The sequence below is a fragment of the Lolium perenne genome, chromosome 2, assembly GCF_019359855.2.
Source record: "Lolium perenne isolate Kyuss_39 chromosome 2, Kyuss_2.0, whole genome shotgun sequence".
Lineage (NCBI taxonomy): Eukaryota > Viridiplantae > Streptophyta > Magnoliopsida > Poales > Poaceae > Lolium > Lolium perenne.
In genome coordinates, this window is record NC_067245.2 from 321,804,103 (window position 1) to 321,827,408 (window position 23,306).

General features: G+C 41.5%; 1 protein-coding gene and 4 non-coding genes across 5 annotated transcripts; all 5 read left to right on the top strand.

The window, feature by feature from the left end:
• The first annotated feature begins 10,563 nt into the window (after positions 1-10,563).
• Positions 10,564-11,824, top strand: LOC127336611 (NDR1/HIN1-like protein 10). Its single transcript, XM_051363434.2, has one exon. It carries the CDS (start codon positions 10,901-10,903, stop codon positions 11,519-11,521), a length of 621 nt encoding a protein of 206 aa, XP_051219394.1. The 5' UTR covers positions 10,564-10,900; the 3' UTR covers positions 11,522-11,824.
• Positions 11,825-13,674: 1,850 nt separating this feature from the next.
• On the top strand, positions 13,675-13,759 carry LOC127337345 (small nucleolar RNA U36a). The gene has a single exon (XR_007873755.1). It is a non-coding gene; the product is annotated as a small nucleolar RNA U36a (small nucleolar RNA).
• Positions 13,760-13,837: 78 nt separating this feature from the next.
• LOC127337842 (small nucleolar RNA Z223) lies at positions 13,838-13,926 on the top strand. The gene has a single exon (XR_007874146.1). It is a non-coding gene; the product is annotated as a small nucleolar RNA Z223 (small nucleolar RNA).
• Positions 13,927-14,040: 114 nt separating this feature from the next.
• On the top strand, positions 14,041-14,161 carry LOC127337845 (small nucleolar RNA Z278). Its single transcript, XR_007874147.1, has one exon. It is a non-coding gene; the product is annotated as a small nucleolar RNA Z278 (small nucleolar RNA).
• Positions 14,162-14,254: 93 nt separating this feature from the next.
• Positions 14,255-14,360, top strand: LOC127337341 (small nucleolar RNA snoR97). Its single transcript, XR_007873751.1, has one exon. It is a non-coding gene; the product is annotated as a small nucleolar RNA snoR97 (small nucleolar RNA).
• Positions 14,361-23,306: the final 8,946 nt, after the last annotated feature.

Sequence of the window (23,306 nt, forward strand, 5' to 3'; positions counted from 1 at the left end):
ACTCCATATATGTAGCCCGGCTTGGCCAGCATTATCACATCTCTACAATCTCTCATCAGTCTCTCATGGCTTCCACCGCACCCACTCTAACCTACCAGCAGGTGGAGGAGCTTTGCGCCTCGAACTACCCTTGCCCACCGGGCTACCGCGTCCCCGCCGGCTGGAGCCTAAGCGCCGGCGGCGTGCCGGTCCCTCCCGTCCCTCGAGTGCTGCGCGGCGGGGCGGCCATCACGAACCACTACTACCTCGACCTCACGCCGGAGCGGCGGATGAATCCCCACCGGCATCCCGATAACCAGCATACTTGGGACGCCTTCTTCATCAATCGGCGTGAGAGGGCGCTCGCCGAGTATGAGGAGGACGGTGCCGCATCCCGGGAACTTCCACGAGGCCGGCCGTCGGCTATGGTGGTACGGCCGGACTCTGCAGAGCGTCATGGACTACATCACGGCCGGCGATATCCCCCGCCTGCGCTACCCTCAGTTCGAGCCACGAGCGCCGCCCGACGACAGCGACGACAGCAGCGATGGCGACGGCGGCAACTTAGAAGGCGACGACTACCAGTACAACGCGGCGGCTATGAAGACTACGAGTATGCATATTATACGCCTAGGCAGGAGTATGACTGAATCACTCCAAATTTCATGTATCATCAGTGCTATCTCGAGTCAATTGAATCATTCGAAAATGGACACCAAACACATCACGGGTAATATAATTCACATGATCCATTCAACAAAGTTTGGTACAATAAATTATTATTACACATCATTTCTTCCCTTGTGTCCCTGCTTGCTTACGATTGTGCCGTATCCATGGAGCATCCTCATCATTTAACTTAATGCTTGGGTCGGTGTTCACTTTGAAGGGCGGAATTTCAGCAAACATATTATAATCTTCTGACATGTCTGTCTTGTCCTCCACTCCCACGATGTTTCTTTTCCCTGAAAGAACAATGTGGCGCTTTGGATCATCGCATGATGTACTGATCGTTTTCTTATCTTTCCGTTTCCTCGGTTTTCTACTCATGTCCTTCACATAGAAAACCTGAGCGACATCTTTCGCTAGGACGAATGGTTCGTCAAGGTAACCAAGATTGTTGAAATCCACCATTGTCATTCCGTATTGCTGGTCCACCTTTACCCCACCTCCTGTTAGCTTGAACCATTTGCACCGGAACAAAGGGACCCTAAAGGAGGGTCCATAGTCAAGTTCCCATATCTCCTCTATGTAACCATAATATGTGACCTTTTGCCCAATCTCGGTTGCTGCATCAAAGCGGACACCACTGTTTTGGTTGGTGCTCTTTTTATCTTGGGTTACACTCAAGATAGTTGAGGCAACACTTGGATTTGAGGGAGAGAACTATCCATATATCTTGATGATTAAATCATCATTCCTTGAGTAGAACTCTAAGTGAATATCTCAGGCATTCTCCTGGGATATAAACTATTGAGGCAACCATATAGACCATCCTAGAAAGTAAAATAGAAGTACTATACCTTAGTTCATCAAGACAATGCTTGATCATAGAAGTAAGAAACCTAATTCATGAGAGATAACTTAGGAAGTCAACTCTTGATCATTATAAATTGAGTAATGATCAGAAATCCTAAGAACTTGAGGTAGAAGACATTAAGAACAAGTTGATCATGTATAATCATGACCATGCTCTAGAGATATATAATTCCCAATAAAACCTTAGTTGGTTACGCGGATATAATCTAGTACATGAAATCATAGGGATATAACCAGCAACCCTAAAACCATTTCCAATATATTAATTGGAGAAATAATTGAATAGAAACAAACCTTGTATGGTTCAGCCCCTATATCAATCCAAATGATCTTGGATTGAATCATCCTATGAGTGGTGAGGAAGAGCAATCCTAGTCAAAGTAATGTGGTGTTAAATCCCATATAGAACCTATCCTCATATCTCAAACTAACTTGGGAATTAATGTATGATCACAAGTAAAACCCTAACCATACCTCAAATCTAGTTGTGTATCACTTGGGTGATCACAACTATAGACCTAGTTCACATATGAGTTTCAAACCATTTACCATTAGGTGAATATCATTGGAGCCCAAAAATTGTTTACTAGTAAATCTTATGCTTCAATTATTGAACATAAGAGGCACCTAGTGCTAAACCCTATAATTGAAACCCATGTGTGGTGATCAACCACCTATTCTTATAACCAAGATCAAACCATGAAGAGAGTAATATTTTACTCTAGGCATTTCATGGTGATATTAAAATATAACATTAGCAATAAACTTAAAAGGGGGTTATGATAGAAAATTATAAAACCCTAATAAATTAGTGCTCACATAAAATCACATGTAAGTCAATCACTTATCAAATAGAAACCAAGTCCTATTAACAACCTCTAAAATAATTTGAGTTGAAAGTATCAAATCTAACAATCCAAATAAATTGATTCACAAGTGAGACATGAAATTATAATGAGAATACAAAATCATGTCTAATTGCTATTTGAATAAGCCCACATGTATGAAATTTAATCAAATACAAAATATTTTCTTCAAATAGGAGGGTGGTGTAATAGTCATTGCACTACATCCTCATTGAATTAACATATTGAAATACCTGCAAAATAGAAAAGAGTTAAAATATGAATTCAAATCTGAAGTCAAATTAAAATTATAAAACATAAAATAAAAGAGAAAATGGAAAAGGACTTACCAGGCTCACCTGGCCGCAGCAGCCCAACTGGGGAGCCCAGCAGCATCCCATAACCAGCCCACCTAGCAGCCTAGTACCCCTTCGTTGAAATATCAACGAGAGGAGGTCGTCCTCATCCCCTTCTCCCGCATGGTCGACAGCACGAAGCCGTGCTCGGCTTCGTCTCGGCGCTGGCAGCCTCTCCTCGAACGTCGGCGTGACGAGGCGCGTTTCGGCTTCGTATAAAAGCCCGCGATGAACCCTAGCCCCTGAGTTTCTTCCTCCTCTGCCTAATTTTCTTCCCAAATGAAACCCTAACCGGCCCGGCCGTCGACCATCGCCGTTGTTTGGGAAAGCCCCAGACTCCACCGCGACCACTATCGTCTCCGCCGTCCTCGACATGCTCTCGGTGCAAAAGGAATCGGGCCGGGGCGAGCTGTAGCCTCGCCGTCGAGCTGGTCTTTCCCGACACCGGCACCGATGAATTCCGGCGATGCCGACCACCACTGACCTCGTGGTCAAGCTCTACGTGCTCCTGGTGAGCCACTGATCCTACTAGCATGCCTAGCTCGTCCGATTACAGCCCCTAGCAAGAACCGCACCGTCGGCCCGTGAGCTCTGCCGCTCGGTCTCGCCGCCGGCCAAGCTCCGGCAACCATTCGGTGGCGGCGTCACCACCACGAGGTTCGCCTCGGCGCCCTCTTTCCAACGAACCCACGCACAACCTCGCGAGAGACCGGAATCGCCGGCGACCATCAGTGACTGACCATCGGCCACCGTGATCCATGCCACGTCGGCGCCACCGTGGCGTGTGACATGGCCGTTGGCCCACTGGTCAGTGAGTAGGGGTAGGTTTAGCTGGGTGTATTTAGTAGATTTCGTTTTAATTCAAATTCAATAATTACTGAAACTTTACAAGAATTTAGAAAATTCATTATAACTCAGAAAAATATAAATGAGATATCAAAATTCTTACAAAAAATAAACTCTATCCAATAAAAATATAATATGAAAATTTTGTTATCAATAAAAATTTAATTGTTTAATACTTATTAATTAAGACTTTATTCCTAATACTAAAACTCATTTAAAATTCAACAATTAGGAAAAACTTCTAAATTTAGTAAAACTTTTAAGTGAATAAAGAAAACATTAAATTATTTTTCTTTATTTGTTATTTTGTTAAATTCTTATTAGACGGATTTAAACCCTAAATAATAATTACCTCAATTATTAATTCCTTAAAAAGAATAAAATGTCAAATCCAACATTATTTTTATTTCAAAGTTATTAATAACTTCAACTTTATAATGAAATTATTAACCTAAGAACTAAATAGTAATTATGAAACCCTAGTTCCATTATACATAAAATAGTAGTTCATAATTTTATGTGTGATTCTAAAACCCTAATGCCATTAGGAACCCTAGCTCCATTAATCAATATGAACCCTAAATTGTTTCTAAAACCTAAACCCTAGATACAACATGAGATCATGTACTTCCTTTTGATTCATAGAACCATAATTAGCAATTAAATAGTTACCATGCCACATAAAATGTAGGAGCCCTATTATCAATAATTTAGTATTCCATGTATGCATACCTATCCAACCTAGTTGATCAAATAAAGTCAACCAAATGCAAACCCTAGCTCCTATCCTTAGAAATATCAACCTTAATTAACCAGGCTTAGCATCAGACCATTGTGATGAACTCCAATAGCAACCATGTCAATATTGTGCATCATATATCATACTCCACTAAACCCTACTAGTATTAATTAGATAATTATGAAACCATAATATCCAGGAGCCACCCATGCCCTATTTCAGTGGATCAAATAGTAAAACCTAGACTACCTCAACATTAATTGAAATACTTCTTAGTACATAAGAAGTATGTTCTTCAAAAGTTATTCTTTTGAAGAAAATAAAGAGTAGCCATCAACCCTACCTAATAGGACCTATAGACAATAGCCATCTATCACCAATAAGATATACTACCTTGATAGCAACCATTGATAACTAAAATGTTTATGCTTAATTAAAACCATACAAGCCCTAGCTATTGATGAATCCAACATTGTTGGATCCATCTAATCCTTACTCCATAAACTAGTTTGGAACCATAGTAAACCATGGGACTCCACAACCATAATTATCATACTTGTTCTTCATTAATTAACATGTTCTTCAAGAATTATTCTTTTAAAGTATATAACCAATAATCATCAACCATGCACCATAGTACTTAAAATTGACAACTGCTCTTTACTTATTATACAACTACTATCTCTTGGTGTATCTGATTGTTAACATGAATTTTACCACTGTTTATGATCCTAAGACAACAAAACCCTAATAAGAACCTTGCTTGTGAAATCACTCTAAAAGTGCAACACACTTAAACAAATCATTTCAACTCACTAATCCTAAATCATCGGGGTTAGGTCACGCTTAGAGCGATTGCATCTCATACTTATGCATTATTGCATCCTTGCCAATCTTTTAAACATCGTCCTTACCAGACGATGATGCTATTTCAGAATTTGGAGTTATTGCGTATCGAAGACTTGTCTGCATAATGCAGTCAAGAAAGGCAAGTTAATCGCTTGCTCATGTAATTTGAGTATTTTTACCAAATTACTTGCAAAGTACTATATTTATCACTCTTGCATAAAAATCAAAAGTACTATGTTCATAACTATGAATATGACTATGTGGTGGGGAATGGAACCATGGTATGTGTTGATATGGTGGAGGTTCCATTGCAAGGGTTTATATCCATCTAGGATTAAACAACAAATGTCGTCCAGTGATTCTTGTGCCATAAAACTCGTGTTAACCATAAGATCTAGAGTGGGACGGAATAGTCAGTTGTACTTCCACCTCTCGTTCATCAACGGATGCGCTTACCGTAGACACTTGATCCCGAGGGACAAGCGGTAAGGTGGGGAACCCGTTAAAGTCCTCACGGTAATGCGGTCTATGATGGGTTGCAACGACCGGCGAAGGTATCGGGCCAGGAAGCCTGATAGTAGTCGAGGTCGGATGGTATCCTATGGATACGCTGGCCGGCGAGGACCCAAGGTCGGAATTGCAACAAAGGGTGGGTGTGCGAGGTAGCGGAGGAGTATAACTTGGCTATGACCTTATACCGGGTCTCACACCAAAGGAAGTGTGGACGGAGAAATTGCCCGGTTGGCACCAAGGTTAAGATCTCTTGTGGGTAAAGCAACACACCTCTGCAGAGTGTAATGAATCGTGACCTGTCACTCCCTGTTCCGGGTTTTGGAACTGCGAACGCTGTCGGAAAGGAACTCCATGAAGTTCTAGTAAACCGGTGAAGGCTGATGGACATAGTTCTTCTGAATAAAAGCAACCTTTTGAAGAAATGATTATCAAAACCTGCAATGGTATTAGACTTTCTGGTCTAATGCCGTAGCTAGTGTATTAAACACCTCTTTCCTATAATGAACTTGTTGAGTACGCTCGTACTCATCTCACTCTTAAATCCCCTGCTTATATATGGAGGCATCGAAGGAGGATCTACAGTGCAACTCGAAGGCCGAGGAGTCAACAACTACTTCACGGGACAGGACCTGTCAGAAGAGTCCGATACCACCTCTTTAAAGGAGAAAACCGAGATTAGTAATAGAAAGGAACTAGCTTCCTAAACCTAGATCCTGTTTAGCTAGAATCTATTCATAGCCTCTATAGATAGCTAAATGCTCTACAAATAGAGTTTGTGATAGGATTAGACTACGAGTCGTTCTTCTGGAGTTTATTTGTAGTTTTACCTTATTGTAAAGTAGGAGGCTGTGATGATCTTATGTAACAGAGTCTGTGTGTAATTCTATAGACATGCCTTGGACCCGCATATGTTTCTGTTTTACCACTCTGAGCGATATAATACTAGTGAAATGGTGTTTCATTGGTGTTATATCAGACTTGCATACTACACCATGCAGTGGTATGCCGGGTCACCACAGATTGCCTTTGTATAAACTCAATTTTGGAGTTATAACTCTCCTTCCTAAAAATAAAAATGCGACACAGATTCAGCAATATAGGTCTATTTGTTTGTTGAATGTTAGCTTCAAAATTTTCACTAAAGTGGGGACAAACCGGGTTTCCGATGTAGCACAAAAAGTCATTAGACCAACATATACGGCATTTATTCCAGGGAGACACATATTAGAAGGGGTAGTGGTTCTTCATGAGACTATACATGAGTTGCATGGGGAAAAATTCGATGGGGTGATCTTTAAAATTGATTTTGAAAAGGCATACGATAAAGTAAAATGGCCATTTCTGCAATAGGTTTTACGCATGAAGGGTTTTGATCAAGTTTGGTGTGATAGGATAAAACATTGTGTGCAAGGCGGAAGTGTGGGGATTAGGGTCAATAATGATATTGGTCATAATTTTCAAACTAGAAAAGGGTTGAGGCAAGGTGATCATTTGTCTCCAATTCTTTTTAATATAGTTGCGGATATGTTAGCCATTCTTATTGCTCGCGCTAAGGATGATGGAAAAATTGGGGGGTTGATACCACATTTGATTGAGGGTGGAATTTCAATTCTTTAATATGTTGATGATACGATCTTGTTTATGAAACATGATACTGCAAAAGCGATCAATATGAAATTAATCCTGTGTATCTTCGAACAGTTATCTGGTCTAAAAAATCAACTTTCATAAAAGTGAAATATTCTGTATTGGAAAGGCTAAAGATATGGAACACCAGTATAGAAATATTTTTGGGTGTGAATTTGGATCCTTACCTTTCAAATATTTGGGTATCCCTATACACCATAGGATGCTCCGAAATGCGGAGTGGAACCCCATTGAATGTCGATTTGCATCCAAACTAGGTTGTTGGCGCAACAAAATGCTATCATATGGCGATAGGCTGGTTTTGATTAACTCTGTACTCACGAGTTTACCTATGTTTATTCTTTCCTTTTTGGAAATCCCAGTTGGAGTTCGGAAGCGACTAAATTTTTATCGATCCAATTTTTTGGCAACCTGGTGAAAATAAGAAGAAATATAGATTATCGAAATGGAATATTATTTGTAGGCGTAATGATCAAGTGGGGCTTGGTATTGAGGTACTTGAGTTAAAGAATAAATGTTTACTTAGCAAATGACTGTTTAAACTCCTTTATGAGGAGGGTATGTGGCATCAATTGTTATTTAATAAATACCTAAAAAAAACACTTGCTCAAGTTGAAGCTAAACCAACAGATTCACCCTTTTAGAAAGGACTGATGCATGTTAACAATGACTTCTTTAAAAGAGATACTTCAAAATAGGGGATGGGACAAGTGTGAGGTTCTGGGAGGATATTTGGATGGGAAATTTGCCTCTTTCCAGACAATATCCCGTGCTCTATAATATTGTGCAACATAAAAATATTTTAGTATCAACAGTATTTGCAACGGTGCCTATAAATATTTATTTTAGGAGAGGTTTGAATAATAATAAATGGTTGCAATGGTTACACCTTTGTCAACGACTAATGGCAGTTACCTTATCGGCTGAATCTAATAAGTTTATTTGTAAACTTACTGATTCCAGGGTTTTTCCGGTCAAGTCTATGTATCTTGACTTAATGAATGCGCATACTGTATTTCTCCATAAATATTTATGGAAATTAAAGATACCCCTAAAAATTAAGGTATTTATGTGGTTTCTAAGTAATAAGGTGTTTCTTACTAAGGACAATCTAGCTAACCAGAAGTGGAATGGGTGTCAAAAATATTGTTTTTATGATTCTAGAGAGACTGTTAACCATTTGTTCATTGGTTGTCCATTTGCAAAATTAATTTGCCGTATGATTTACCTCTCTTATAACATTCCTCCACCAGCCAATGTTACTAATATGTTCGATAAATGGCTCAATGGAGTACCAAACACTGATAAGCAAAAGATTCGCATTGGTGTTTCTGCGATTTGTTGGTCAATATGGACAAGCCGCAATGATATTATATTTAACAGGCATTCTGGTGCTAATTTTTTGCAGGTTATCCGACGGGCTGGTCATTGGATTCAACAATGGGCTTTCCTTCTTCCGGAGGAGTTGCGGGAGGATATGGTTACTAGGTGCAACCGGATGCTAGCAGTTGCCCATGACTGCTTTTTCCAGGCTACTAGGTGGCGGCATCTTAATAGAATAGCAAATAGATAGCTTTTCGCGTGTCTTCTTTTGGTTGATACTAGTATCGACTTTACGTTTTGATTTATTGTAATGAGTGAATTATGTTGAACTCATACTTTTGGTTAAGAAAACAAGCATCTATTGATGTAGAGGCTGGGGCGATGCTCACTTATGGAAAAAAACCATCCATCCATCCTTAGTCAAACATCCAACCAGGAGTAGAGCATCCACGGCTTAATGGTACAAAAATATTGATGATGAAGTTGTCTGCTTAGGGGCACTCTACCTTGTTCCCCCTCGCCTCTATTTACCAGCACCAATTAAGTTTGAGTTTTTATTTTTGTTTCTTTTAAACATGGAAAAAGGTTTACCTTTCCACTGATATAGAAGAAATGAATTGACCAGTTTATATGCAAAAAGTGGTCGGAAATCGATACACGACATAACACAACACAACACCACGTGCTCTAGCTGTTCTGCAAGTGGCATTGCTCGGCGTGGGATCTCGAGATCCACCACACCAAGGCGCGCTGCTAGTAGCCACCAATCGGCTGACAACGATGAAGGAGGAGGCTACCACCACTTAACCCGAGGTCGCTGCCCCACTGTCCAAGCGTTGCAGTTTGGCAGCACTCCTAGTCACACTTGCATGTTGTTGCCGAACCTGACACGATGCGCTTGCAGAAGGAGGCCGACCGGTACACCACCACCGCCTACCGGGACCACGCAGCAGCCCGACATGCTTAGCTGCCCAACTGCAGGGTACCACCACCGTGCAACATAGGGCGGTGCGACGCACTGGAAACTATGAAGATGATGGGATGGAGACACCGCTAGTCGTTATAGAAACTATGAAGATGAGGTCGGCGGGACGCATTAGAAACTATAGAGCTGAGAGAAGAGATATTGCCAGTCGTTATGGCTTGTAGGAGGTGTCAACAGCAACGCGCGAGCGGTGATAGTGGCGGTGGCGAGCGAGAGGTTGAGGGAGTGCGCGGCTAGCGGGGGTGGGTATCACTCGAGTGGTTAGACGTGGCTGATAATGACGCAAGAAGAATGATGACATAAGAGTCGAGAGGCCACAACAGAAAATGAAGACGTACGAGAGTGCAAGTAAGGAAACCTCATTGGAGTTAAAAGTGTTCACTATAGTGGTTTGATCCTTGGAGAAATATGTTTGGCACCGGTGCAGGTTGAATTGGTGGCCGAGAGAAGAAATAACTTGTGAGGCAAATGAGAAGAAAAATGCACTTGGGTTCAACTGTTGTACGAAAAAAAAACTAGAGATGGACAAATATTTCTCTTTATTTTTGTATCATCAAACCAAAAGCTACCATATGCTTGTCAAACTTTCTAAAGAAAATAGACCCTTATTACTGAAAGTTTGTTACTGTATAATAAAAAAAACTAAAGATCGACCAAAGTTCCTCTCGTGCTGATTTCTGACGAACCACAATCATATTTGAGGTTGCAAAAGTTTTTGTCGGAGGAGGCAACATTTGGCAGGAAATCAGACAGGTTGCAGGTCAGGAAGGGTGGAACGGCAAGCAGCCAATCGAATCGAGCTGGGTAGTACAAAAGTAAAGAAACTGCCAAGCGAGTCAAACCAACCCAACCGTGTGTTTGTTGGCTTCGTCCCACCCCAAGCCAAGCCACAACGGCTACAACTCAACCCACGACCACGCAAGTGGCCGTCAATCCCACGCCTCCACAACCCATACCTTCTTCCCCGCGCCTTCCACTATTGTCTTGTTCTTTCTTCCACCCCTAAACCTTCCCCCAAATCACCGCCGATTGATTTGCATCCCAAAATCACACCTGCCGTTTCCATCAGAAGAAGAAGAGTCAATTAATCTCGCCACCACGCGCTTACACAACCGCGTCCAGTTAATCCCCCTCCCCTTGCTATATATCCCACCCACCAGCCTCCACAAATCCACCAAATCCATCCACCCCACCCAAAACAAATCTCGCCTCGCCGCCGTCACCGGAATCCCGCCGAATCTCCACAGCCAGCACCCACCCAAGGACTCCTCCAACAGCGATGGGCGCCGCGAGCCGCTGCACGTCGTGCCTGTGCTGCCCGTTCAAGTGCCTCGCCTGCGGCCTCTTCAGCTGCCTCTGCAGCATCCTCATCTCCCTCCTCGTCATCGCCGGGGTCCTCGCCCTCGTCCTCTACTTCATCTTCCGCCCGCACATGATCGCCGCCACCGTCGACTCCGCCGCCCTCTCCACCTTCACCCTCACCCCGACCTCCACCCTCGCCTACAACCTCACGGTCGCCATGACCGTCCGCAACCCCAACAAGCGGGTCGGCCTCTACTACGACGGCGTCGAGGCCCTGGCCCTGTACGAGGGGCAGCGGTTCGGGTTCGCGCCGCTCGACCCCTTCTACCAGGGCACCGAGGCCTCCACCAAGCTCGCGCCGGCCTTCGGCGGCCAGCAGCCGCTCGACGGGGACGTCACCGCCGCCAACTTCAGGGCGCAGCAGTCCGCCGGCGCGTTCGACGTCGAGGTCAAGCTCAACGCCCGGCTCCGCGTCAAGGTCTGGGCCTTCAAGGTGCGCGGGCCCAGGGCCAGGATCAGCTGCCCGCTCTCCCTCCCCGCCCCCGGCGCTGCCTCCCCGCCCGCGTTCAAGCCAGTCGACTGCAAAGTCTGGTTCTGATTCCAGACCCTTTTGCTGCTGCTGATTGATTGATTCCTTGGGGGATCTGCCTCTCGATTTTCGATTCGTTGGTTGGGGCCTCATGTCTAGAGATTTACCTATCTAGAGTACTATCTGCTATAGCATTCGATTAGCATGCACATATTATCGATCGATCCATTACCTGTTCGCTTGGTTCTTTTTATTACTGGTACTATCATACAGTAGTACTTCATCGATTATACTTTGGGATCCTGCTATTCCTTCCATCTGTGTTGATATGTTCACCATATATATTCAGATTTGTCCATTATTAGTTTACTACTATTATGATGCCAGTGTTCGTCGGAATTCCCTGGTAATGATGCCTTCTGGTTCAGTTAGATTAGCGAGATTGCAGTAATTGTACGACTCTTTTGCTTCGACTGAATCGAACTGCGATAAGCAACATTGTCTAGGATGCGGCTTGTCGTGATGAAATTCGCATGCCAAGAAGGAAGCGAGAGTAGCACACACGAAACGAAAAAGTTTGCCCGCTTTTTAACATGTCGAAAGAGCAAAATGCCTAGGCCTTTTCAGTGCGGGTGAAAAAGCGAGACACTAGTAGCGTGATTGTGCCGGTGGCGCCAGCGTTTGTTTTGTTCGAATCAGGTGCGCCCAGACAAACGAGTAATGGTCGCTTGCCCACCAGTTGACGGAAGCGTCCAACTCGAGCCAGGTCAGCCATCTCTGAATCTGGAACGCTTCCAACTGAAGGTGGGGAAACTGGGTGCCAAGACCCCAATGGCAGCCTAGCGACAACAACTGTTTCAGTATAGGCACGATTCCCATCGTGGATGCAGCCAAACAGCAAGATGCAGTAGGAAGCACTGTCAACATTTCCCTAAAAAAGCCACTGTCAACATTGATTGTAGCAGGCAGGGCCGTCAGTGCAGCTCACGGGCGGCTCATCCGATTTATAATAGTTGTACTAACTTATGTAGAATTTGGATCCTACGAGAAAATTTTATATACAAATTGTTTGATTTATTAGAACATATCATATAAAAATCTTGTAGTGTAAGTCCTCCAGAAAACAAATATGAGATCATATCACATTGAAAATTCTTTTGCTTCAATAAAATACACTTTATTTTTTCATAGAATTTAAGTAGGCATGACATACAATTTCTATATTTTTCCTATTCATATGTTTTCCCTATCATATGAATCAAAAAAGCCCAAGTTCTTTTTCCCTGTGTATCACGTTGTGGCGATGACACTGTCACATGAATAGGTGGCGTTTGTTGTGCACCTTTCATGGCCGGAGACGAGATGATATCCACACGACTGTATAGAGAGCACCACGCATGTACAAGTTCCGTGGGCTAATGCAGATAGTAGAAATTGTACTCCTCTCTGATCTCCGATGCTAAATACTTACCATAGATTTAGATAAAATATAAGCAACAATATGTCTACACTTACTAAAACTCTAAGTATTAATTTTTTGGCATTGGCAAAGCATACTATACTTCCTCCGATCTATCTCTACTACTTAAAAAGACTAAAGTGGTTCCTTATTCTGCCCAATACGTTTCGTAGTTTTGGTCGTCCCACCTACCCACGTCCTACCTTCGTCGCGCATCGCTCCTATGGGCCTGGCCCAAAATCTTGGCTACTCGTCCGCCCCGCCTGGCGACGTCCACCCTGTCGTCCTCTGTCCGAAACAAGCAAGACCGAGGAGATGTGCGTCCGGGCTAGGGTTCCACCCTGCCGTCCCCCGTCCTCTGTCCCCGGCCTGCCACCAGATCGACGGCCACCCCGTCCGCATCCGGCGCCACCACACCTCCTCCTCCAACGCCTTCTTAGCCGTCACCATCACCACCGCATGGGTGCGGCCTCCATGGCACGAATCCGTTCGTCACCTCCTCCCCCTAGCAGCAGCACGAAGGTGATCTGGGCATTGAGGCCCAGATCCTACCTCCCCCCTGCTCGTCCTCTCCCTCCCCCCCCTCTCTCTCTCTAATACATTCGTCTTCGGTAAATCTGCAACAATTAGACCATTTACCGAATTATCATGTGTTCTAATGTTTTTCTTCTGAATTTGTAGGTCACTAGATGCAGACGAATTGTAACATGACCTGTCCCCCACCACATGTCCCTGTTTATGATCCTCTCTTCCTTTTGGTTGATGTCAGGGATTTGAATCTTACCCGCGCTTCTGATTAACTCGTGAAGTACAAGGGAAAACATGGTTGAATTTCTTAGTATGAGCCAACAAATGCCAAATCCCGTTTCTTGGTTTCCCTCTTTTCCAGATTTATTCTGTCCTATTGATGCGTGTGCTCTGTTTTTACATGGCCGTGATGATAAACACTATTAGAAAACATGACAGTTCTGCTTCTGATAGTTTATGACAGAAGAACAAAAGATCTGAGCCATTATCTAGCACATCCATCATTAGTAATCTTATTTCGATCCGATTTTCGTAGATGCGTATCTATATTATCAAATTAGTGACTTGCATTAGTCTCCTGAAACTGTTTTAAATGTGATATTCCAATGATGCCATGCCCAACATTTGGAGGTGCGGACGTCTCGATCCGGTATTCCTGTTTACAGGAAGAACCTACCCGTAGTCACTGTATCCACTTGACATTCACGGGCCGAGTCTGAAGATAAGGATTAACCTTTCACTATATGTTGCATTTAAATCTGTAGTTGTACATTTCTGCGTTTTTTGGTTGCCGAGTTTAACTATCCTCTAGCAAGTACCTCTGATTTGTGGAAGAGACTGATAAGCTCGGGATAGCGCGTGTTGTCATCAGCTTCATCTCTTGTTCCTACAAGATGGGAGTTAAATAAAGACACAATATTTGATTAGGTCGCAGCACTTTGCTTGATGACAAATTGAACTACTCCAAGTTGAATTGTTTTGTTTATGTGAGTTGATATCTCTCTATATTTTCATATAGATATAATGAATTTTGTTTTGGTAACCATGGTTGTTACTTTCTCTCTAAACAATCCATCCATTTAATTTATATGCATATTAGCATAACTAAGATACGACCAATTCGGAACTCTAAAAATAAATAACCAAACCAATCGGTGGATATAGGCTTATGCTCTGTTTGGATGTTTGCATTGGGGGGATTGCATGTTACATTGGGTTGAATGTCAATAACTCAAGGTATTGATATTGAAGTTGAATGCCAATAATTTTGTTTGGATGTTTAGATATTAAGAACCTGAACTTCATATTGAGGTTGAATGTCAAATGTTGTTTGAAACATTTTCTTTATATCATAATCACTCTCTAATCATAGTCCACTCACAAATCACAATTTACAACACACACGCACACACTTCTCTCTCAAGGCCTCCACACCTGCAGAGTCAAAAACAAACATCCCCTTGTCGAAGGGTGTGCTTGGTTGGTGCCCACACTAGGATTCTAAGCTAACCATATGAATCAGTTGACTTTCATTGTAAAAAATTATTTGTTTTGCTACTATATAGAAATGTTCAATAGTGTAGAGTGAATTAATCATTGAGGTGAATAGGGGCATGTTGATCCTTAAAAAACGATAACTTAGAAGAAGCATCATTCATTCCCAAAATATCAACTAGGTTTGCCATTTTGGTCCTCAAAGTTCTGAAATTATATGACATGATACTAAACACTGCATGGCTGTTGTTTGTAGGATTGCGTATGCAGGCAGCATGCTGGTGACTGACTCTCCAACAGAAGAACGGTTCTTCTATGGAGTGTGGCTGAGTCCCAACAATCAGGAATGGAAAAGTGGCAATGGATATTGCAGGCCTAGCAGGTTAGTTCTGTCAATGTACAAACAAAGTCGTCCAAGTCATGTTCATTATTTGTACAGCTGCATCTTTAACACAGATCCCATAAAGTAGGTTTAAAAATCAAACAGGGAACTGAATTGTATTTCTAATTTGGGTGGAGTGTCGTATATTTAGTTGCTTTTCTCCTCATTCAAAAGACAAGTTCAGTAGCTGGTTGCATGTAATATATCTTTGAGTGAAGATAGTACCTGCATAGAGAGTACCCTTGGTACATGGTGTTTTGGCTCATAAGTCTAGATGCACCTATTATAAAAAATTATTTTAAATTTATTTCAAAATGTCTAAAAAAATTAAAATAAAATTGTGAGTGTGCATCTTCACATTCTATGTTAGCTCACAAAAGTTTGGCACAAAAAACATTTTGTGTGCACTATGTAAAAAGACAAAAAAATGTCTCGTTAAAAGCTATTTTGGAGCGCTGGATTTTTTTTTTACGCTGGCCACAAAAAATAATTTTTTTCGATGAAACTTTGTGCGCAGACATAGAATGTCTGGGTGTACATTCTGATATTTTTTCAGAATTTTTGGACATTTTGAAATATGATTTTGAATAGTGAATGTATATAACCTATGACCCAAAGTAGATTTCCAGTACCCTTGCGTATATATAGTGACCAAATCATTTGCGTATTTTGCATAGCAATAAAGTAAGTTGATCATCTTGCTTCCTGTCAATGAATATTAATTTTATGTATCTGCTCGGATATGAATCTTGGTTGAATCTCTAATCAAAATGAAAATTGCGTGTATAAGTTCTCACGTAGTCCCGTCGGAGGCTTCATTGAAAGCAGCATGCCAACACTGTAGTGGAGGACAGTTAATTAATTACATGTTGCGTTGCATTTGCTTTCTGATTTTTTTACCCTGGTGCCAGCAAGGTATCACTTCTTCCATGTTATGGAAATCTTAAAATAAAATTCTTCATTTACTCACCCTTGAGTAAGAAATATTTCTATGTACTTTAAAATACAATAGTGACAACATGGAGCTTATACTACCAATGGTTTATACTCCAGAATTGAAGACATATCTCTACCTAGGAAAGTTTACCGTTATTTTTCGTTACCCTGTTGCCAAGGTAAAGCCAATGCACGTAAATACTTCCAGCATCTTATTGACGTTGTTGATTTTTGCCGCAGCAGAGGAATCTACCAGAGAGATTTAGAAGTGATTATATAAAATGAAAATGAGTTCTATCATTCTGTGGTTCATAAACTGTGAGCTTGTTGGACTTATTCCATCTCATGGTGGTTTACAAATAATTGCAGGGTTAGGATCGTTGCTAATCCTCCAGACCGGATATACTCCTTGTAAAAGCAGGTAGGTGCACTTGGAAGATCGATCCGAGGGTATGGCGAGACTAGGGTGATCATGTCATGGAACCATCATTGGGCACACCGTTTGATTCTCATGGTTACGACTTCTACAAATTGTATTTCTGGGAGCACAGTAGGAAGAGCAGGCTGAACTTGCAAAGGACCAAACTGTTGTATGGATTGTGAGATGTAAGCTTATATGTTTAGGCGATAAATTGGGCATGTCACTAAAATTAGTCGTCCATGTATCAACTATGATCATTGATCACTTAATCTTATATGCTTGGTCCCTGGTATGCTTCCTAGGGCTTCTGCACAGTGAATTGAGTTGTCCCATGGAGTTGGTTGCCACTATTGTTTTTGGTATGACATTAATTAATATAATTTTCAGATTATCCAAACATGCTCATTATGTATTACCTTATTTGCGATGTTCAAATAGTAATTAAGTTGATGTCCCAATAGTAATTGGCAAAATGATGTACTCCATCCGATCCAAAATAAGGGGAAAGGAGTACCTTGTCAGTGAAGATCTCTTTGTTGAAGGTAAGGACGTCGAGGCCGAATCGCGCGGCCAGAATCGGAGTTCCCCGAAGTCCACCATGAAGATGTGGATAGAGAGGCGTGCGCGAGCACGAACAGCCAGATCCTTCCGCTGTGCTGCCATCTAATGCCACTCCGCCTCTGTTGGCCGCAAGCGCTCGGTCGCACGGAGAAAACCGGGTCCGTGTGTGGCAGCCGTGGGAATTACAAGGTCGTCGAGGCCAGTCGTGGGGAGAGAGGGGAGTGGACATGCCGCCGGCGGTGGGGAGAGATGGTCGGCGTCGGCGAGAGTATAGAAGATGGTGGAAGAATGGGGAACAGAGAGAGTGGACGAGTGACCCGCAAAAAAAAAGTGGACGAGAGTGAAACGGTCAGTGAAGTTTTGTTTTTTTTGAGGGGTCCCTTCAACTCGCTGCGTGCCTGCGTCACAGATGGGCTTTAATGTCCGTTTGGCCTGTCAGTGTGGCTCGCTTGCACGCTCGTGCGCGGCGAGCTGGGTCGGTCGTTCCCTAATTTTTTTCTTGCTTTGCCTTGGGTTCTTTTATTACTTTCCTTTCTTATGAGATATAATACTTTTTTTTGAAAGCTTGAGATATAATAGTTGAAATTGAGATCACGCGAGAGAGATCCCTCGACACGCCGCAACCACTATTTTGACTCCTTTTACGTAATTATGAACGAAACTTTCTCGATTCCAATGCAACTTCCTTTTGAACATGGAAAATCGGTATGAGGTTTAAGTGATCACTTTACGGTATTCTTTAAGCTTTCTTGGTCACCGGACATAGTGAGAACTAGAAGGCTCAAATCAAAGAGAGAAGGTGTCAGGGACGCAGCGATCTCGACGGTGACGCGGTGGCTTCCCCTCCATCGTCGGCTCTTCCTTCCGCCATCAACTTTGATCACCCTCGTATTCTCCTTATAGTAGACCTATACTTCCATTCACATTCTTGAATATAGGGTTCTTGATTTTAGTCTCACTATTCCAGTGTGAATCATGAAATCTATAGAAATTCACAGGAGCTATAGAAATTCACAGTATGAATCGGTTCAGAGATTTTCTCTCGGCATACCTCCATCTTATGGCTATGTATTAAGTTCTTCTATGATGCATTCGGTCCTCTTTTTTATTGTATACTTTGCTACTCTATGAACCCACCTAGAAATCCACTATTATTCATTTGAATTTTCATATGTGATTTGTTAATTATATATGTGCATTGAGAAATAAAATGTGTTTTCCCATGGCAACGCACGGGCATTTGTACTATTTAATTACTACAAACTTTATATTACATCAATACAAAATCTCCGTCACTTTTGGATTGGAGGGAGTAATTATTATTCTAGATTATTCTTAATTCATTACCCACATGAGAATGTGTATCGATCGGTCCTTACATTTTTCAAAAGTTGCCATTTCACAATAGAATTACTCCGCATCCGTGCCTCACCCTCACTATCGAGACCACTGCTATACTCTACTGCTCTATCTATCTTGATGCATTATTGTGTGGGAACCATGTTCCCACATGATTCAAGAGTTCTCAAGCATGGTACACGGCATATTGTGTTGCTATCACAAACAAAATACAAGGATATCCTCACCCCGCCCCAAAATATTAACTATAGGATGACACATCCTTTTTATCAAGAGCCGCCAAAAGGTGACCAGGTTGGGGTTGCGTCATGAGAGATGTTGATGTTTGTGGTCTTAAATTGCATAACTACAAGAATCTATCTTGCTAAGGCCCGTCCGCACCACCGGTCAGCCGATAGACTTTTTTTTTACCCCAACCATTATTGAAAAATTTGCTAAGACCTATTTTGTATGTTTGACACAGAAGGCTGCGATGTAGGGTTGTCTCTGGGTATTTATGAATATCAAAGTATTGTTTGGACTAATCCAAAATAGTATTCCTTCAATTTTATCCGTGGTTGCAACACCCATATTTTGTGAGACAATAATACATCCAAAAGAACATTTTGTTGAGTTCACAGTTATGATGGACGAGAACACATGTGTGAAACTTACCATAGAGAAGTACCAAAAGATCTAGAACTTGGAACTATGCAGATGCACAAAAATGTTGTCTTGTTATTGCGTTCGATATTACCATGCTGTAGTATATTATGATATCCCTGATTTATTTTGAATTTTCATAGTGAGTTGTGAATTATATATGTGCATTGAGAAATGAAATTTAAGAACCCGTGGCAACGCACGGGCATTTGTGCTAGTAATAATAAGTATTGCAAATTTTATGCTAATCTAGTACATAATTTATACTAAATTTCTGACACTTATTTTGAATCGGATGGATTGCATTAGTTTACTCCATACACCCGGCAAATAGATTATTTAGCAGACCTCATGGTCATGGGTTCCATCAAACAGAGCAAGCAGCATCAGTTTTTACCGTTAAGCGCGGTATTGCACGTAGGGCAAGACACCATGTGATAATCACCTCCCACGTTGGCCGGGCAATCCGAAAGCACGTGATCAAGGAAGTGGCAAGAACACCAAGAACTAAACGTGGTGGGCCGCCGCGGCAATCCGAACGCATGTGCTCTGCTCCTGCGATATCTGAATATCTTACACAGAGACCAAGTTTTTCATCCTTTGAGGAATTTTCACAAACCACCTGTCTTTGGCGACGTTTTTGACGTGGACGCCAACTTTTCCATGGTAACATAATGGTCGGAATGGTGTAATGGTCGGAACGCAAAAGCGCAAAGTTCACCTTACTGACAAAACCGGGGTGGTGGAGGCCCACCTCCCGTCTTGTTATTTTATAGAGGTTTTGAATAGTGATTTTTTTTAGTTAATACTTCCTTCTTCCCAAGTTATGATGCATATTAATTTTGGTTAAAGTTAAGCTTTGTAAACTTTAATCGAATATATGCAAAATTATAGCAACATCTGCAACATTATCTCATTGTTATTAGAAATAATCATGAAACATATTTCATATTATACGCGTTTAATACTATAAAATTTAATATATTTTCATATATAATTAATCAAACTTTATAGAGTTTCGCTTTGACCAAACCGAATATGCATCCTAAATTAGAAACACGGAAGGATGGAGTATGCCACATTGACACAGGCACGTCCGAATCCGAAAAAAAGCTTGCGCCGACGGCAAAGAAAAAAATACGTCGGCATCGTCCAAACGCCTTTGGCTATCGCCGTCACGGCGGAGATCGCTGTGCCAACGATTTTCTGTGCTGACGGCCTTTTTCTATATCGACTGTGGCCGTTAGCACCAATTAGCATATGCCAACAGCTTAATTCGCTGCTTTCTGTGTTCGGACCCTGTGGCCACGGCAGAACAAAAACCGTTGGTACAGAAAAAAAGTCCATGACACCTTAACGTTTTCTTTTACGGAGTTTGGTGTACGGAGTAGTATGCAACGCAATCTGTACACGCACATGGTCAGGCAGGCACCAGCTGACCAGGGGTTCCGTTCAGCACATTCGTGCGATTTGTTTTTACGGAGTTCGTGCACCGTACGAACTGCAATACACCCACCGTCACTTCCGTTCCAAGAGTCTTTTTGTTGCCTGCATAACTTATTCGTATACGAAGACGTTGTTTGACTTGCCTGCATCAATTATTTGTTCGTTAAGTTTGACCGGCGAACAGGCAAGCAACATTGCACGCATCTCAGCCCAGATGAACACGGCTGAAACGTTCGGTCGCGCACATGTCACCGTCAACGTGTTAGCTAGATGGTGCACCTGTACGCGCTCTGTGTTTGTGTTTTTCTTGGGTTTTTTCTTTTGGCGTGATAAGCTAATGTGTGCCGGCTCTAGCTATTTCAGCTGTTCGTCTCGACAAGCAAGCGGAACGGTTTCCATTTGTCGCGCAAAGGCGCGTGACGACTTTACTAGTAGGTTTTTATCATAGGCCGTCACCGAAAACGACCGTTTTTTTTTGTGTGTGTGTTGCCTCAGCGTTTTTCTTCCCTTTTTGAAGGTCACTCGTGGTGTTGACGTGTGTGCAATAGTTGTTACCCTTGCTTGATACTCCATCCGTTCCAAATTAATTTATCACAGTTATTCTCTAAAACATGCAAACCTGCATAGTAATACATGTGTACTTAGATGAAAAGAAAATAAAATTAATTTAAATCAAACTATGTAAAGATTAACCAAATTTTAGTAAACAACATTAACATAAACAATAAAAATCAACACGGTTAGATATATCGTCCACAAGTTAGGGCCAGCCTCCTTCCCCTGTTATCTCTATCTTTAGTGAAACCTCAAAGGGAGCAGCTCACATGCTAATGTGAGAGTTAAGATGGCTTTATCATGGGCGTATTACAAGATGTGCGCGTAACTCTACAATTCTTTACCCTATAATCATCGACTGTCGCGTAACACTTTCCATCCCCTTGAGTTATCAGACAACTTGAGCAGAAGAACACGTATAAAAAAGGCTATTCCTATTCTCTACTTGCCGACGGCAAGAACAAATAGGAAAATTTCTATTTTCACATTCTCTTGTAAAAAACAACATTATGTGTCATTTGCCATAAGAAGATTTTTATTTTCAAATGTATTTGGATTTCCAAATCCACTTCAAGTTCGTCCTAGAAATATCTTTTCTTTTTCAGAAACATATACATAGGGTTTATTGTAAAGAGTTTATTATGAGCGAGGAACCATACAACCTCATTTGGATATTTATAGAAGACCAAATTTCTTGTTGCATTTTGAATAAACTCTCATTTCTCCAACAACCCAAATTATAATCTTTTCTAAAAGTTAACAAACATTTTCATATTGACAATTAAAACTTGTTCTTGATAAATATTGAATAATTAAAAGAGTGAGACACATAAAGCACAGTTGTTCTTAGCTCAATAAAACTGAGGTGTTATCTAGCGGTAAATCCTAAAAGAAATACAACAATGGACAATGTTGGTTTACTAAATTAGTGGGCCCATGGAAATTTAACATATTAAAAATCATTTATTTATATCAAACTTTTTAACTTTTGCACTTAGAAACGACTATATCAACATATAATCCTAACAACTGTTGATTTCTATTATGGTTAAAAATTAACTTCACCGTAATACACCGTTCAAGATAGAATCATTTTCGATGTAATCTCAAAATATAATATGGAAATTCCACTGCAGCCTAAGTGTGTGGTACAACGAAACTTATGTGGGCTATATTTTTTGAGACACTGTTTGTTTAAATTATTTGGTTTAATTGTATTTTTCTTGATGAAAAGAGAACGAAATTGCATGTCTTGGTAGATTAAATGTGGCCACCTAGATGAACTCAAAATATAGTATGTAGGTGCGCATATGTGTTTTAGTTTCCCTAAATATAATGAGCTACGTTAAAAGCAGTTCTTGAATAGTCTCTTTGTTTCATACTCTGTACTAGGTTTCGCTGATTTAAATGCACCTAGACATTTTGATACACTCAAATCTTCGACAGCTAATATGTAATGGAGGGGTGTACATGATTGCCTAGTTTAGGTGTTTGTAAATAAAAGATATACAGTACAAATCAGTGTACCAAATAGAAAATTCTAGAATTCACAAAATATCTACGAAGTGGAGTGCCGCCATAGGCAAACCCAACTGCCTCTAAAGTCCGGGCACGTGCCCAGGCCGGCTTTCTCCCAGCAAAGTCTATTTTAATGAAAACTTAATGAATCTTTCGATAAATTTTTTGTCGACCTTACAGTACACCTAATCCTTCGACCAGCAACACTGTCTAATTTAATGAAAATTTTGGGTCCGTTACTGAGTGCCGCTGTCAGCTTCGTTACCAAGGTAACCTACCGTTAAGCTGGCGCTAGCTACTCCTCAGCTCATTTAGACTATTCATAGTGGGAGTAACTTCACTAGTAACTAAGTGTCCAACTCAGCAAATTTGCTTATGTGGCAGTGAGTTAATGAGGAGAGAGGAGGATGAAGTAACATGTTAATTCTTGTAACATCACATTTACCGAGATCTGATAGTCTATAATTAATGAAGATATATATGATACTCCTAATTTGATGTTACTAACCATTATGAAGGTAGTAACATAGAGTAGTAACATGTGCATGTTACT

Bases quoted from the DNA above. Each gene is read 5' to 3' on its own strand.
- LOC127336611 (XM_051363434.2), top strand. From the start codon at position 10,901: ATGGGCGCCGCGAGCCGCTGCACGTCGTGCCTGTGCTGCCCGTTCAAG.